General features: G+C 43.6%; 1 protein-coding gene across 1 annotated transcript in view; it reads left to right on the top strand.

The window, feature by feature from the left end:
• LOC146009766 (alpha-2-macroglobulin-like protein 1) overlaps positions 1 to 16342 on the top strand; it is a 119823-nt gene that overhangs the window by 51751 nt on the left and 51730 nt on the right. Inside the window, exon 18 of the mRNA XM_083150226.1 lies at positions 13212 to 13323. Coding sequence (XP_083006352.1) covers positions 13212 to 13323 — 112 coding nt within the window. The remainder of the gene's footprint in view (positions 1 to 13211; positions 13324 to 16342) is intronic.

Below are 16342 nucleotides of genomic sequence, written 5' to 3'. Positions count from 1 at the left end.
CCTTTTTCTGAGCAATTCAAATGGGTCCTGCGGTAGTTGGACCGGCTCCAGGTATAGGTGTCCAATTTGTAACTCCTTTTAGGCTCTCTTAGCCAATTTCAGCTCACCCAAATTCAGCAGTATGCAAAGCTGGTAATTGCAATGTGTAAGGCTGGTAATTGCAGCGTGCAAGGCTGGTAGTTGCAGCGTGTCAGGGTGCTGGTACCGGGCTGTAACGGGCTCCAATACGCGTTTCTCCGCCTTAGTAACGCTCGGCGGCTTCCTCAGCTGGATGCCCGACAGCATTAGAGTCTCCCTTTTTATGCGGTGTCCGTTCGCGGGGATTTTTCCGGGAACTTCCGCATTGTGCGCTCCAAGCCTCGTTTTCGTATCCTCTATTTATAGAGTATCGCGGCCATTTTTGTTTTTGCGCGTCAAGCCTCATTATCAATTCTTCTCATATTGTATTATACGGTGGCCATTTTTATTCTTCCAAGCCTCATTTTCGTATTGTCACCATTTTGTAATCCATTACATATGTATTGGTAGTAAAAGCCTCATATTTACGTTTCCAAGCCTCGTTTACAAACCCGGAAGTCATTTAAAGCCTCATAGTTAGAAAATGCCTCTTATTTACTCCATATGCCTCGCTCTTATATACATATAATTTATACAGAATAAATATCTAATACAATTGCATATTCTCAATTTTTCATGTGTATACGAAACGTGCACTTGCTTAATTAGCGATTTTTATCATTTAACAAATATCGTTTTTATTGTTCTTTTTTCACCATTGCTTATTATCTGCACATGCGCACACACATGATTTTTTGATATTACATTAGTAAAAATAAAAATAAAAATAAAAATAAATAAACAATATATATATATATAAAAAATATATTAATAAATAAAAATATATATATATCCATTGACCTAACCATATTTCATGATTACTACAAAGACATACATAATTATAAATTCATATTGACTGTAGAGTAGGACATAACTTCATATTAAATATAAAAAAAAATTTAATATGAAGTTATGTCCTACTCTACAGTCAATATGAATTTATAATTATGTATGTCTTTGTAGTAATCATGAAATATGGTTAGGTCAATGGATATATATATATTTTTATTTATTAATATATTTTTTATATATATATATATTGTTTATTTATTTTTATTTTTATTTTTATTTTTACTAATGTAATATCAAAAAATCATGTGTGTGCGCATGTGCAGATAATAAGCAATGGTGAAAAAAGAACAATAAAAACGATATTTGTTAAATGATAAAAATCGCTAATTAAGCAAGTGCACGTTTCGTATACACATGAGAAATTGAGAATATGCAATTGTATTAGATATTTATTCTGTATAAATTATATGTATATAAGAGCGAGGCATATGGAGTAAATAAGAGGCATTTTCTAACTATGAGGCTTTAAATGACTTCCGGGTTTGTAAACGAGGCTTGGAAACGTAAATATGAGGCTTTTACTACCAATACATATGTAATGGATTACAAAATGGTGACAATACGAAAATGAGGCTTGGAAGAATAAAAATGGCCACCGTATAATACAATATGAGAAGAATTGATAATGAGGCTTGACGCGCAAAAACAAAAATGGCCGCGATACTCTATAAATAGAGGATACGAAAACGAGGCTTGGAGCGCACAATGCGGAAGTTCCCGGAAAAATCCCCGCGAACGGACACCGCATAAAAAGGGAGACTCTAATGCTGTCGGGCATCCAGCTGAGGAAGCCGCCGAGCGTTACTAAGGCGGAGAAACGCGTATTGGAGCCCGTTACAGCCCGGTACCAGCACCCTGACACGCTGCAACTACCAGCCTTGCACGCTGCAATTACCAGCCTTACACATTGCAATTACCAGCTTTGCATACTGCTGAATTTGGGTGAGCTGAAATTGGCTAAGAGAGCCTAAAAGGAGTTACAAATTGGACACCTATACCTGGAGCCGGTCCAACTACCGCAGGACCCATTTGAATTGCTCAGAAAAAGGAATAGAGTGGACATTATCTCCTTAAATATACAAAGCCCAAAGGAACAGCATCTAAGGGACTGGTAACTATGGTCATACTGCCTCACAAAATACATTTGAACAGTACCAAAAGCCTCGTATATTGATAATGCCTCGCTCTGCATAATATATGCTATTATATGTTGTATGTTGTTTGTTTTTACTTTATATGTATATTTGAGTGTTATGAATTGTATTTTAATGTGTTTTTCCTATTAAATCAAAGTGATATCATAATACTGTGTAAATTTTACTTTGAGGTAAAACAGCGCCACCTTGTGATAGTATTCTATCACTCCCAAACCTTGTTCTACTAGCAGAGGAACACAATACCTCTGACAGGAGGCGGCAGTTATACCCAAAGGGTTTTTTAGATAAAATTATAGAGAGTTCTTAATTGTGTAGACACATTAGCGCTTCTGTGCGACCTTAGGGTCACCCCCTTTTTCTTTTGGTTTCTAGGGTGGCCAATCCCGGGATCGGCGGGATCCCGGGATTTGGCCCCAAAATGTCCGGGATTTCAATCCCGGGATTGGACTATCCAATCCCGGGATTACGGGATTGTACAGTCTATTGCCGGGCAGCGTCTGAGCACATGCTCAGACGCTGCCCAGCTGTTACCACCGCGGGATACGGCCGAGAGAGGTCAGACGGGGGAGAGGATTCCGGTCATTCTGATCTGTCACTTCTGAACTCACTTGTTCCGTGACACTGACTGGAGGGGAGGGGTGGCGAGCGGGTTTCAGCGCCGGAGGTACAGCGTTGTAGCCTGCGCAGCGTGACCTATGGGTCATGCTGCGCAGGCCGTAGCGCTGCACCTCCGGCACCAGAACACGCTCACGGCCACACACAGTTACAGCATTCCTCTCCATCCGGCGTCGCAGCCACCACCTGCCCCGCTCCACCACTCATGGGGGACAGCCGCCGCAAGCCCTGCTCCACCATTCATGGGGGACAGCCGCTGCCAGCCCCGCTCCACTGCACTAAATTAAGTGGGGGACAGGGGCGGGATGCCAATCCCGGGATCCCAGGAATCCCGGGATTGAGCATTTTTCAATCCCGATTCCCGGGATTGAAAAAATGCCCCAGGATTGGCATCCCTAATTGCCGCTTTAAAAAAACCTGGAGATTTGTCACCAAATCTCTCACTTTCTGAATCTCTCATCCTATTTAATGTCCCCCATAGTCTCTGTACAATGCTGCATAATTTAGCCATGCTACAGTATTTATATATAGGTATATATGGATTCAGTATGAAATCCCGGCGGTCGGGATCCGGCGTTCAAAATCCCAACGCCGGAATCCCGACCGCCGAAATCCCGACAAGAGGGGGACGTGGATCGCCCCCCCCCCCTTGCGGGCTCGCTGCGCTCGCCACGCAGCGGGCCCGGTACCTCGCTACGCTCGGCACGCTAATTTATTCTCCCTCCAGGGGTGTCGTGGACACCCACGGAGGGAGAAAGTGTCAGGATTTCGGCGGTCGGGATTCCAGCGTCTGGATTCTGAACGCTGGGATCCCGACCGCTGGGATTTAAACTGCATCCCATATATATATATATATATATATATAAAGAGCAGGGTCCCACCTTCCCACAGGTAGCTGGAACAAGCACGTCACTGCAGCATGTAGTAAAAACGAATTGCTTTATTGACCTCGACGGGCCGTTTCGGGGTAACACCCCGTTTTCAAGAGGATACAAATACACATACAGAAATCATTTAAATAGGGCCCTTTGGCGCCAGAACTCACCACTTCACCGCCCACACTCCTCACCCGGCAGTCCCCGTCCAATCAGGCGCATACCCAGCGCGTCAGCGTCTCACACCCGCTGACGCCGCTGTCATGACAACCTGGCTACACATTGAGACGCCGGGAGGCCGTGTCATCCGGCTCACTCAACCGCAGCCAATCAAGACAGATCTCCTAGGGACAGCGCTAGCGGCTCACACCCGCCCAGACGCGTTCCCATGGAGACCCGGCTGTCAGACCGCAGGAGTATGCCTTGGGGATCAGCGTGTGTGCTCTGTGTCAAAGTTACCTGTACAAAACGCACAAAAATCAAATACATATAAAAATACAGGGATACACAATAAAAACGGACTTATGGGTATTAGCTATCAATGTATAAATCGATAAATTACATGTCTTAACATAACTCATATTACAACTACCATCAGTGATCACCGTTACACCCTGGAACGACATGTACACTGATCTACAATACACTCTCCTGTAGATATTTACATAAACGTACTCCACACAATCCTTTCATTTAGACCGTGAGGAGACACTGTATTAAGTTTGTGGATCCAACTCGCTTCCAATTTTAAAAGTTTTTTGACCCTATCACCCCCCCTATTCGATTCGGGGACATGGTCAATTATTTGATATTTTAAGGATTCTAGAGGGTGACCCATGGTCTTAAAGTGAATTGCAACTGGCTGTTCAGCTTTTTTACCTGCCAGTGCACCTTTAATAGAGGACCTGTGTAAGGCCATACGCTCCTTAAACTTGCGCGATGTCATCCCGACATAGCACAAATTACAAGGACAAGTAATTAAATATACAACGTATCTGGTGTCACATGACAGTACGTGCCTAATTTTGTAACTTATTGAGGAATGGGGATCCTGGAATTTGTCCCCAGTCCGCATGAAACTGCACGTGACACATTTGGGGCATCTGTAGCAACCTGGTTTCTTTATTTGAGTATGAGAAGCTGCTGCCGCCTCAAAACCAGTCACATCGGTATGCACTAGAATGTCCCTCAGATTACGTCCCCTCGTATAACATGCTAGGGGGCGTACATTTTTAAACACAGGTAGATCTTTATCAGATGCCACGATAGGCCACAAGGCCTTCGAGGCTATGGGTACCACCATGCTAGATGTATCAAATTGGGATACAAATGGAAACACATCTTTCGATTTTTTTAGAGTAGGTTTCAGTAAATCAGATCTTTTGAGTTTTAGCGCTCTCATTTTTGCACCCTCCAATTCTTTCAGAGCATAACCCCTTTGATGGAATCTATTGATTACTCTGTTCAGTTCTCCATCGATCTTGGATACATCACTACAAATTCTCATGACCCTCACCATCTGTGAAAATGGCAGGCCCTTCTTGAGTGGCGGGGGGTGGTGGCTGCTTGCTAATAACAGTGTATTTCTGTCAGTAGGTTTACTAAACAATGTGGTGCTAATGCTGCCATTTGATAGAGAAACGGCCACATCCAAGAAGTTGACAGTTTCTTTACTAGACATATAAGTAAATTTAATCGGGGTATCAGCCATGTTAATTTCTGCCATCATTGTTTCAAACAATTCCACACCCCCATTCCAGAACATGAACAGGTCATCTATGTATCTACAGAACGTCCGAATGTGCTGGCCAAAACGATGTTGAAAAAAGTGCTTTTGTTCGAATTCGAACATAAACACATTGGCGTAGGCCGGTGCGACCGCCGCCCCCATCGCACACCCGGACGTCTGTAGATACATAGTGCCATTGAAAAGGAAATAATTTCTAGATAGAACTAACTCCAATAGAGTCATATACAAATCAATGTTAAAGTCAAAATTATCAAGGTTGCTCAGAAAGTTTCTCATTGCCATCAACCCTTGTTGATGGGGAATCGAGGTATACAAACTCGATACATCCATGGTGCACATAATAGTGTGCTCCTGGATGTCATCACATTGTGTAATAAAATTCAAAAACGCAGTAGTGTCTTTTAAGAAGGTGGGTTGGACAGAGATATGAGGTTGTATTAGCATATCTAATAGTTGGGACACAGGTTGTAAGAGACTACCCCTGGCAGAGATAATGGGTCTGCCAGGGGGATTCACTTTGTCCTTATGTACTTTTGGTAACGTATATAGTACCGGAATCACCGGCACCATAGGTTTAAGTGCTTGTGCGCATTTTTGATTAATTAAACCATCCAAAAGAGCCTGGTCCACAATTCTAAACAATTCCTGTTGATATCTATTAGTGGGGTCACTCCTCAATTTGCAATAAACAGATTCATCTGCTAACTGTCTATATATTTCTGCACAGTATTTATCTATATCTTGTATAACTATACCGCCCCCCTTGTCGGCAGGGCGGATAGTTATACTCCTGTCACAGCTTAAACCATGTAATGCTTCTTGCTCAACCCTGGACAAATTACGGTGAATAGTATTGCTAGCACCATTAAATCTAGACATGGAATCATCCAGCAATCTGCAATACGTTTTAATGGAAGAATTCACACTTACAGGGTCAAACTTAGACAAATGCTGTCGAGTTTCGAGTTTGTATACCTCGATTCCCCATCAACAAGGGTTGATGGCAATGAGAAACTTTCTGAGCAACCTTGATGATTTTGACTTTAACATTGATTTGTATATGACTCTATTGGAGTTAGTTCTATCTAGAAATTATTTCCTTTTCAATGGCACTATGTATCTACAGACGTCCGGGTGTGCGATGGGGGCGGCGGTCGCACCGGCCTACGCCAATGTGTTTATGTTCGAATTCGAACAAAAGCACTTTTTTCAACATCGTTTTGGCCAGCACATTCGGACGTTCTGTAGATACATAGATGACCTGTTCATGTTCTGGAATGGGGGTGTGGAATTGTTTGAAACAATGATGGCAGAAATTAACATGGCTGATACCCCGATTAAATTTACTTATATGTCTAGTAAAGAAACTGTCAACTTCTTGGATGTGGCCGTTTCTCTATCAAATGGCAGCATTAGCACCACATTGTTTAGTAAACCTACTGACAGAAATACACTGTTATTAGCAAGCAGCCACCACCCCCCGCCACTCAAGAAGGGCCTGCCATTTTCACAGATGGTGAGGGTCATGAGAATTTGTAGTGATGTATCCAAGATCGATGGAGAACTGAACAGAGTAATCAATAGATTCCATCAAAGGGGTTATGCTCTGAAAGAATTGGAGGGTGCAAAAATGAGAGCGCTAAAACTCAAAAGATCTGATTTACTGAAACCTACTCTAAAAAAATCGAAAGATGTGTTTCCATTTGTATCCCAATTTGATACATCTAGCATGGTGGTACCCATAGCCTCGAAGGCCTTGTGGCCTATCGTGGCATCTGATAAAGATCTACCTGTGTTTAAAAATGTACGCCCCCTAGCATGTTATACGAGGGGACGTAATCTGAGGGACATTCTAGTGCATACCGATGTGACTGGTTTTGAGGCGGCAGCAGCTTCTCATACTCAAATAAAGAAACCAGGTTGCTACAGATGCCCCAAATGTGTCACGTGCAGTTTCATGCGGACTGGGGACAAATTCCAGGATCCCCATTCCTCAATAAGTTACAAAATTAGGCACGTACTGTCATGTGACACCAGATACGTTGTATATTTAATTACTTGTCCTTGTAATTTGTGCTATGTCGGGATGACATCGCGCAAGTTTAAGGAGCGTATGGCCTTACACAGGTCCTCTATTAAAGGTGCACTGGCAGGTAAAAAAGCTGAACAGCCAGTTGCAATTCACTTTAAGACCATGGGTCACCCTCTAGAATCCTTAAAATATCAAATAATTGACCATGTCCCCGAATCGAATAGGGGGGGTGATAGGGTCAAAAAACTTTTAAAATTGGAAGCGAGTTGGATCCACAAACTTAATACAGTGTCTCCTCACGGTCTAAATGAAAGGATTGTGTGGAGTACGTTTATGTAAATATCTACAGGAGAGTGTATTGTAGATCAGTGTACATGTCGTTCCAGGGTGTAACGGTGATCACTGATGGTAGTTGTAATATGAGTTATGTTAAGACATGTAATTTATCGATTTATACATTGATAGCTAATACCCATAAGTCCGTTTTTATTGTGTATCCCTGTATTTTTATATGTATTTGATTTTTGTGCGTTTTGTACAGGTAACTTTGACACAGAGCACACACGCTGATCCCCAAGGCATACTCCTGCGGTCTGACAGCCGGGTCTCCATGGGAACGCGTCTGGGCGGGTGTGAGCCGCTAGCGCTGTCCCTAGGAGATCTGTCTTGATTGGCTGCGGTTGAGTGAGCCGGATGACACGGCCTCCCGGCGTCTCAATGTGTAGCCAGGTTGTCATGACAGCGGCGTCAGCGGGTGTGAGACGCTGACGCGCTGGGTATGCGCCTGATTGGACGGGGACTGCCGGGTGAGGAGTGTGGGCGGTGAAGTGGTGAGTTCTGGCGCCAAAGGGCCCTATTTAAATGATTTCTGTATGTGTATTTGTATCCTCTTGAAAACGGGGTGTTACCCCGAAACGGCCCGTCGAGGTCAATAAAGCAATTCGTTTTTACTACATGCTGCAGTGACGTGCTTGTTCCAGCTACCTGTGGGAAGGTGGGACCCTGCTCTTTATCTCTTCTTGGCAAAGGCACGCAGCTACATTGCTTATTTGTGGGGAGTGCCGGTCCATATCTGGATATTTACCTCAATTTCCTTCAGAGGCGGATTGATTAGGGTCAAGGCACCTCTAATATTTGGACATTCGTGATATTTAATTGGGATCCTGTACCCTTCTGTTTGTGACTTGCCTACTGATTGGAGATGTCACAATCTACTACTGGACTTGTGAGTATGGCTATGCCAACCAATATTTCCCTACCTAGGGGAGAGACTTTGAGCCTCACGGCTGAATATGCTGATGGTGTATTATTTTCCGAGCCAATGGGGGATACATGCCTTAATGCAGAGGATATATATCATAAATTATTGAAATTACGAAAGAGGGAGGTTGATTTCCTCCTACATGGACAATCTCTTTCTGATTATTTCAGAGAAAAACTCATCCCACGAGGTTTTCGTGTCCAGAATGTGCCAACAATTGGACGCACCTGCCCCGACTTTTGCCGCCGTTGGGTCGCCGTACTAAACAAGTGCGGTTTGGATCTAATGTTGTTGGTAATAGAACAGGCGGGTAAAGAATTGAAAGTTACCCGTGAGAAGATGGAGAACCTCAAAGCAGAGCATGTATCGCTACTAAATGAGCCTGAACACACCGCATTATGGGAGAAATTACAAAAACAATGTGAGTCCTATAAGAATGAACTATTGAAGTTTAAAAAATCAAAACTTCATATTGTACAACAGGACTATGAGGATAATGTGGTCTATCGCTGGATCTCTGGCCAAAGTACTAATAAACGCCAATTTCAGCAACAGAGAAATCCATCTTGGCGTGCCAGAAGGGAGAGACGGCAACAACAAAGATCACCCTCCCACAGCGATAGTGACTTTGCTTGGCCTGAATCTGACGATCCATCAGCTGCTCGTCCCCCTTTAGGGGCCACCTCAAGGAAAAGGGGCCCTTTAGCAACAAAAGGACCCGCAGAAGCGGCCAAAACGAGAGGCTCTACAAGAGCAACAAAATCGACGAGGAATTGATATTTAATCTCTCCTCTAGAGTGATTACCGACACAGAGAGACATGTTTTGAATAAGGGACTTTCATTTATCCCTACCACATTGCATAATAACTTCGAGTGGCAGTGCAGTCTCCAGAGGATGGGGAGGAATATGAGACTGAGGGAACATTTCCAGGACTATACTCCTGTTCAAGAAACGGGGGTCATTGACTCATTTGTACGTCGACAGCATTTGTCTAAGTTTGACCCTGTAAGTGTGAATTCTTCCATTAAAACGTATTGCAGATTGCTGGATGATTCCATGTCTAGATTTAATGGTGCTAGCAATACTATTCACCGTAATTTGTCCAGGGTTGAGCAAGAAGCATTACATGGTTTAAGCTGTGACAGGAGTATAACTATCCGCCCTGCCGACAAGGGGGGCGGTATAGTTATACAAGATATAGATAAATACTGTGCAGAAATATATAGACAGTTAGCAGATGAATCTGTTTATTGCAAATTGAGGAGTGACCCCACTAATAGATATCAACAGGAATTGTTTAGAATTGTGGACCAGGCTCTTTTGGATGGTTTAATTAATCAAAAATGCGCACAAGCACTTAAACCTATGGTGCCGGTGATTCCGGTACTATATACGTTACCAAAAGTACATAAGGACAAAGTGAATCCCCCTGGCAGACCCATTATCTCTGCCAGGGGTAGTCTCTTACAACCTGTGTCCCAACTATTAGATATGCTAATACAACCTCATATCTCTGTCCAACCCACCTTCTTAAAAGACACTACTGCGTTTTTGAATTTTATTACACAATGTGATGACATCCAGGAGCACACTATTATGTGCACCATGGATGTATCGAGTTTGTATACCTCGATTCCCCATCAACAAGGGTTGATGGCAATGAGAAACTTTCTGAGCAACCTTGATGATTTTGACTTTAACATTGATTTGTATATGACTCTATTGGAGTTAGTTCTATCTAGAAATTATTTCCTTTTCAATGGCACTATGTATCTACAGACGTCCGGGTGTGCGATGGGGGCGGCGGTCGCACCGGCCTACGCCAATGTGTTTATGTTCGAATTCGAACAAAAGCACTTTTTTCAACATCGTTTTGGCCAGCACATTCGGACGTTCTGTAGATACATAGATGACCTGTTCATGTTCTGGAATGGGGGTGTGGAATTGTTTGAAACAATGATGGCAGAAATTAACATGGCTGATACCCCGATTAAATTTACTTATATGTCTAGTAAAGAAACTGTCAACTTCTTGGATGTGGCCGTTTCTCTATCAAATGGCAGCATTAGCACCACATTGTTTAGTAAACCTACTGACAGAAATACACTGTTATTAGCAAGCAGCCACCACCCCCCGCCACTCAAGAAGGGCCTGCCATTTTCACAGATGGTGAGGGTCATGAGAATTTGTAGTGATGTATCCAAGATCGATGGAGAACTGAACAGAGTAATCAATAGATTCCATCAACGGGGTTATGCTCTGAAAGAATTGGAGGGTGCAAAAATGAGAGCGCTAAAACTCAAAAGATCTGATTTACTGAAACCTACTCTAAAAAAATCGAAAGATGTGTTTCCATTTGTATCCCAATTTGATACATCTAGCATGGTGGTACCCATAGCCTCGAAGGCCTTGTGGCCTATCGTGGCATCTGATAAAGATCTACCTGTGTTTAAAAATGTACGCCCCCTAGCATGTTATACGAGGGGACGTAATCTGAGGGACATTCTAGTGCATACCGATGTGACTGGTTTTGAGGCGGCAGCAGCTTCTCATACTCAAATAAAGAAACCAGGTTGCTACAGATGCCCCAAATGTGTCACGTGCAGTTTCATGCGGACTGGGGACAAATTCCAGGATCCCCATTCCTCAATAAGTTACAAAATTAGGCACGTACTGTCATGTGACACCAGATACGTTGTATATTTAATTACTTGTCCTTGTAATTTGTGCTATGTCGGGATGACATCGCGCAAGTTTAAGGAGCGTATGGCCTTACACAGGTCCTCTATTAAAGGTGCACTGGCAGGTAAAAAAGCTGAACAGCCAGTTGCAATTCACTTTAAGACCATGGGTCACCCTCTAGAATCCTTAAAATATCAAATAATTGACCATGTCCCCGAATCGAATAGGGGGGGTGATAGGGTCAAAAAACTTTTAAAATTGGAAGCGAGTTGGATCCACAAACTTAATACAGTGTCTCCTCACGGTCTAAATGAAAGGATTGTGTGGAGTACGTTTATGTAAATATCTACAGGAGAGTATATTGTAGATCAGTGTACATGTCGTTCCAGGGTGTAACGGTGATCACTGATGGTAGTTGTAATATGAGTTATGTTAAGACATGTAATTTATCGATTTATACATTGATAGCTAATACCCATAAGTCCGTTTTTATTGTGTATCCCTGTATTTTTATATGTATTTGATTTTTGTGCGTTTTGTACAGGTAACTTTGACACAGAGCACACACGCTGATCCCCAAGGCATACTCCTGCGGTCTGACAGCCGGGTCTCCATGGGAACGCGTCTGGGCGGGTGTGAGCCGCTAGCGCTGTCCCTAGGAGATCTGTCTTGATTGGCTGCGGTTGAGTGAGCCGGATGACACGGCCTCCCGGCGTCTCAATGTGTAGCCAGGTTGTCATGACAGCGGCGTCAGCGGGTGTGAGACGCTGACGCGCTGGGTATGCGCCTGATTGGACGGGGACTGCCGGGTGAGGAGTGTGGGCGGTGAAGTGGTGAGTTCTGGCGCCAAAGGGCCCTATTTAAATGATTTCTGTATGTGTATTTGTATCCTCTTGAAAACGGGGTGTTACCCCGAAACGGCCCGTCGAGGTCAATAAAGCAATTCGTTTTTACTACATGCTGCAGTGACGTGCTTGTTCCAGCTACCTGTGGGAAGGTGGGACCCTGCTCTTTATCTCTTCTTGGCAAAGGCACGCAGCTACATTGCTTATTTGTGGGGAGTGCCGGTCCATATCTGGATATATATATATATATATATATATATATATATATATATATATATATCAAATAGTAAAACCAGCGCTGAGTGTATGAATTTGAAAATCCAGTGAATGTTCCTTTAGCTGAGTAGAAGGAATATATTAGCCAAGACCAAAGTCCTTATGTGTGCGGACTGCAGCAAGCTTCAGAAACAAATCCTCAAGGATCCAATGAGGTAGAAATCTGGGCAAAAACAAAGAGGAAGGTGCGCTTCATGGTGCATTAAAAGGGTTTTTAATGAATAACAAATGTTGGACAAAGGGGAGCAGGGCATTTGCTCGTACCAGAATTAAAACAGGGAGGACTGGATACCACGTGACATGACATATATCAACCAGGCTAGGCAGCTGGGCAATCCTGGTCCTAAAGAACCGAGTACCTCAAAAGCGCCCCCCCGCTGGGTTGCGGGCAGACGCCTGAAGGAGAGCGGGATCGGGCGGAGAGTCCACAGGAGCAGCAAGCCAGTGAGTGCGGATAGCCAGGCCCTGACTAGTTTCGTCACTGGGACTTCATCAGAGGGCGTCTGATGAAGTCCCAGTGACGAAACCTGTGGACTCTTCGCCCAATCCCGCTCTCCTTCAGGCGTCTGCCCGCAACCCAGCAACCCATTAAAAACCCTTTAAATGCACTATGAAGCGCACCTTCCTCTTTGTTTTTGCCCAGATATATATATATATATATATATATATATATATATATATATATAAATATAAACAATACTAAAATACTAAAACTAGATTTAATTTCAATCTTTTTTTCTTAAACAGGCGCACAATCTAAAAGTGTTTACCAACACCCGGATAGAGGGACCAGTGACATGTGTTGCAGATCAGTCTGGTGCCCGCTCTTCAAAGAGAGATAAGAAAATTAAAACTGAAGGTACAGCCCCGCATAATGAGAGATGTAGATGAAATGGAAACTGTTCCCCTACAAAATCCAAACTATTTTGTGTTATACTAAAGTAATAGTACTTTTATATAACCTCTTTAATGAACAAACAATGTATAGTGTACTGTACATACAGAGGTGTCCTCATCAGTGGCAGATTTTACCTATAGGCTGCAAGACACCCCCTCATATAATCAACCACCTTGCTCAGCCTTAATTAAGTTAGGTGCAAATCATGAGACTGCACTGGCTTCACTGTGACTGGCAGTAACTTCCTATTGGACGTTCCACCTGCCAGTCACCCACAGTAAAGGCAGTCCCTTTAAGAGGTGTTTCCTTTCTCTGGGACTGCCAGTCCATGCTGCAATAGACAGAGTGTTGGCTTCCTGTAGAGGGCAGGTTTTTGCGCATACACAGTACCATCACCCATACAGCACATGCACCCGGCTGGGTGCCTATCAACTGCAATGTACATCTGCTGGAAACCCAGACGCCTGGAGTGGGACATGGTGGGGAGACTTGGCAATGTGAGGGTCCTCATACACCTGGGCCCTTATTCTGGTTCACCGGCAAAGACAAAATTCTTCTCAAATGGACAAAACCATGTGCATTGCAGGTGTAGCAGATGTGACGTGCAGAGAGAATTAGATTTGGGGGAGTTATTTTGTTTCTGTCCAAAGAAAATACTGACTGCTTTATTTTTACACTGCAATATTGATCTCACTTTGAAGTAAAACCTCACCCAAATCTAACTCTCTCTGCACATGTAACATCTACCCCACCTGCAGTGCACATGGTTTTGTCCATTTGAGAAGGAATTTGCCTTTGCGAGTGAACCTGAATAAGGGCCCTAGTGTCCATACACTAATGTAATTTAATAAAATACAACTCAGAAACATTTATTTTTTAATGCTTAAAAAAAGTCATCATTATGAGATCACATGTTCAAACTATGGCCCTCCAGCTGTTGTGAAACTACAAGTCCAAACATGCCTTGCCACATTTTTGCTAGTAGGGAATGCTAAAACTATGGCAAGGCATGCTGGGATGTGTAGTTTCACAACAGCTGGAGGGCCCTAGTTTGGACATGCCTAACATACTGTAGACCCTTTATCCTACATATTTCAAATATTACTGCATACTTTCCTAATTTCCTGGGATGCCTTGGAGTCTCCCGAAAGTTGGGCGGGCCTCCTGGCTCTCAGGAAAATGAGGAAAAATCTCTTGCATCCTCCCTGGACCCACCACAATCCCCTTGGCACCCACTTACAGGGCATAAGTGGGTGGACCGAGTGAGACTGAAAGGTGCGATTCGCACTGAATAGTGTCAACGTAACCCCGTCCCCACAATAAAGTGCTTGTTTTTGAGGTGCTGACAGTGCAATGACAAAAAAACTGTGCATCCCCCTGCCAGAAAAATGTGATGCCCCTCCCCCACCAGAAAAGTAAAGTCCCCCAACCCTGCCTCCCCCTTGTCAGTCTGCCACCGCCGAGTCCATAGCCGGGACCTGCAGATCTACTTGTCCTTCGCAAAATGGCCGCCCCTCACAAAAGACAATTATTGAGGCTGGCCTTCTCTAGCATCTTTAATAACTGTCTGTTGTGAGGAGATGGACATTTTGGGCCTTATTCTAGTTCACTCTTTCAGACAAAAATCCTTATTAGATGGACAAAACCATGTGCAATGCAGGTGGGGCAGATGTTACTTGTGCAGAGAGAATTAGATTTGGGTGTGGTTTTACTTCAAAGTGAGATGTATATTGTAGTGTAAAAATAAAGCAGCCAGTATTTACCCTGCACAGAGACAAAATAACTCACCCAAATCTATTTCTCTCTGCACATTTTAAATCTGCCCCCCCCCCTGCAGTGCACATGGTTTTGTCCATCTAAGAAGGATTTTGTCAGACAGAGTGAACTAGAATAAGGCCCTTTGTGAGGGGAATTTTTCATGGTACTGTTGCAGGAGGAGAGTCGGGACCACAGACAAGTAGTACTTCAGGTCACAACAGTGGTGCAGACATAAGGAGCCCACACTTACCCAGTGCCTCCAAGCCACTGAGGGGGCTACTGTTACACCACCGGGCGCTGAATAGCAGAGGGCAGAGCCAGGATGATGCAATCATGTGACCACACCCCCTGAGCCCCCTATCTCTCCACCGGCCATGCCACCTATACTCGGGCCAGGCAGAAAAGTCGATATGTTTGCTTAACAGTTTTATAGAATTTTTTGCATTTTCTTCGTAGTTGTTTTGTGCTTGGGGTAAACTTGAGGCATTTACAACTAAACTCTGATCTGAGATGTGCTGCAAAAATATTAGATGTTATTTCTGGTGCTGTTTGCCCAGTGGCATTGCTAGAAATCCCCCCCCCCCTGCCAACAAAAAAAATTCTCGCTCATCACATATGCACGGGGCAGGAACCCGCTTATTCAATATTCACTGCACTGGGTCCCCGCTCATTGGATATGTACAGGGCTGGACCAGCTCAGCGCTCACTGCTGCCTGGGTCGCCTGTCAGTTAAGCCAGCGACACCCCCCCACTGACGCCACTCCAAGCCACTGCGGGGTCTGCCACATATGTAGCTACGCCACTGTGTTTGCCATATTATTCAATATATTGAATGCTATATGTGCAGTCCAAAGCAGTTAATGGTAAACATATTTGGGAAGAAGAAAGAAGTGCCTGGCTGGGCACAGGCCTCAAGAGAGAGATTTGTTTATGTTGGTTTTGAATGAGTTAGTATTTAACTTTTATCTGTTACAAAATAAACTATGATTCCCTTTTGTTTCCTTCTTATATTGGGACAGGAAGGAATGTGTCATAGTGGTGAAATAAGGGGTTACATTTTTTTTTAGACGTACATAATATATAGTACACATACACTGTGCTCGAAAAAAGTAAGGAGTATCGATAATGTTCAAAATATCGAGCATGCCTGATGTCACTGGTTATTTAACTGCTATTTGGAGAGCTAGATTTTTATACAGTATCTGCTGAATTGCAGTTAATT

This window comes from Crinia signifera, chromosome 6, assembly GCF_055691185.1.
Source record: "Crinia signifera chromosome 6, ASM5569118v1, whole genome shotgun sequence".
Classification (NCBI taxonomy): domain Eukaryota; kingdom Metazoa; phylum Chordata; class Amphibia; order Anura; family Myobatrachidae; genus Crinia; species Crinia signifera.
This window is presented reverse-complemented; position numbering and strand designations above follow the sequence as displayed.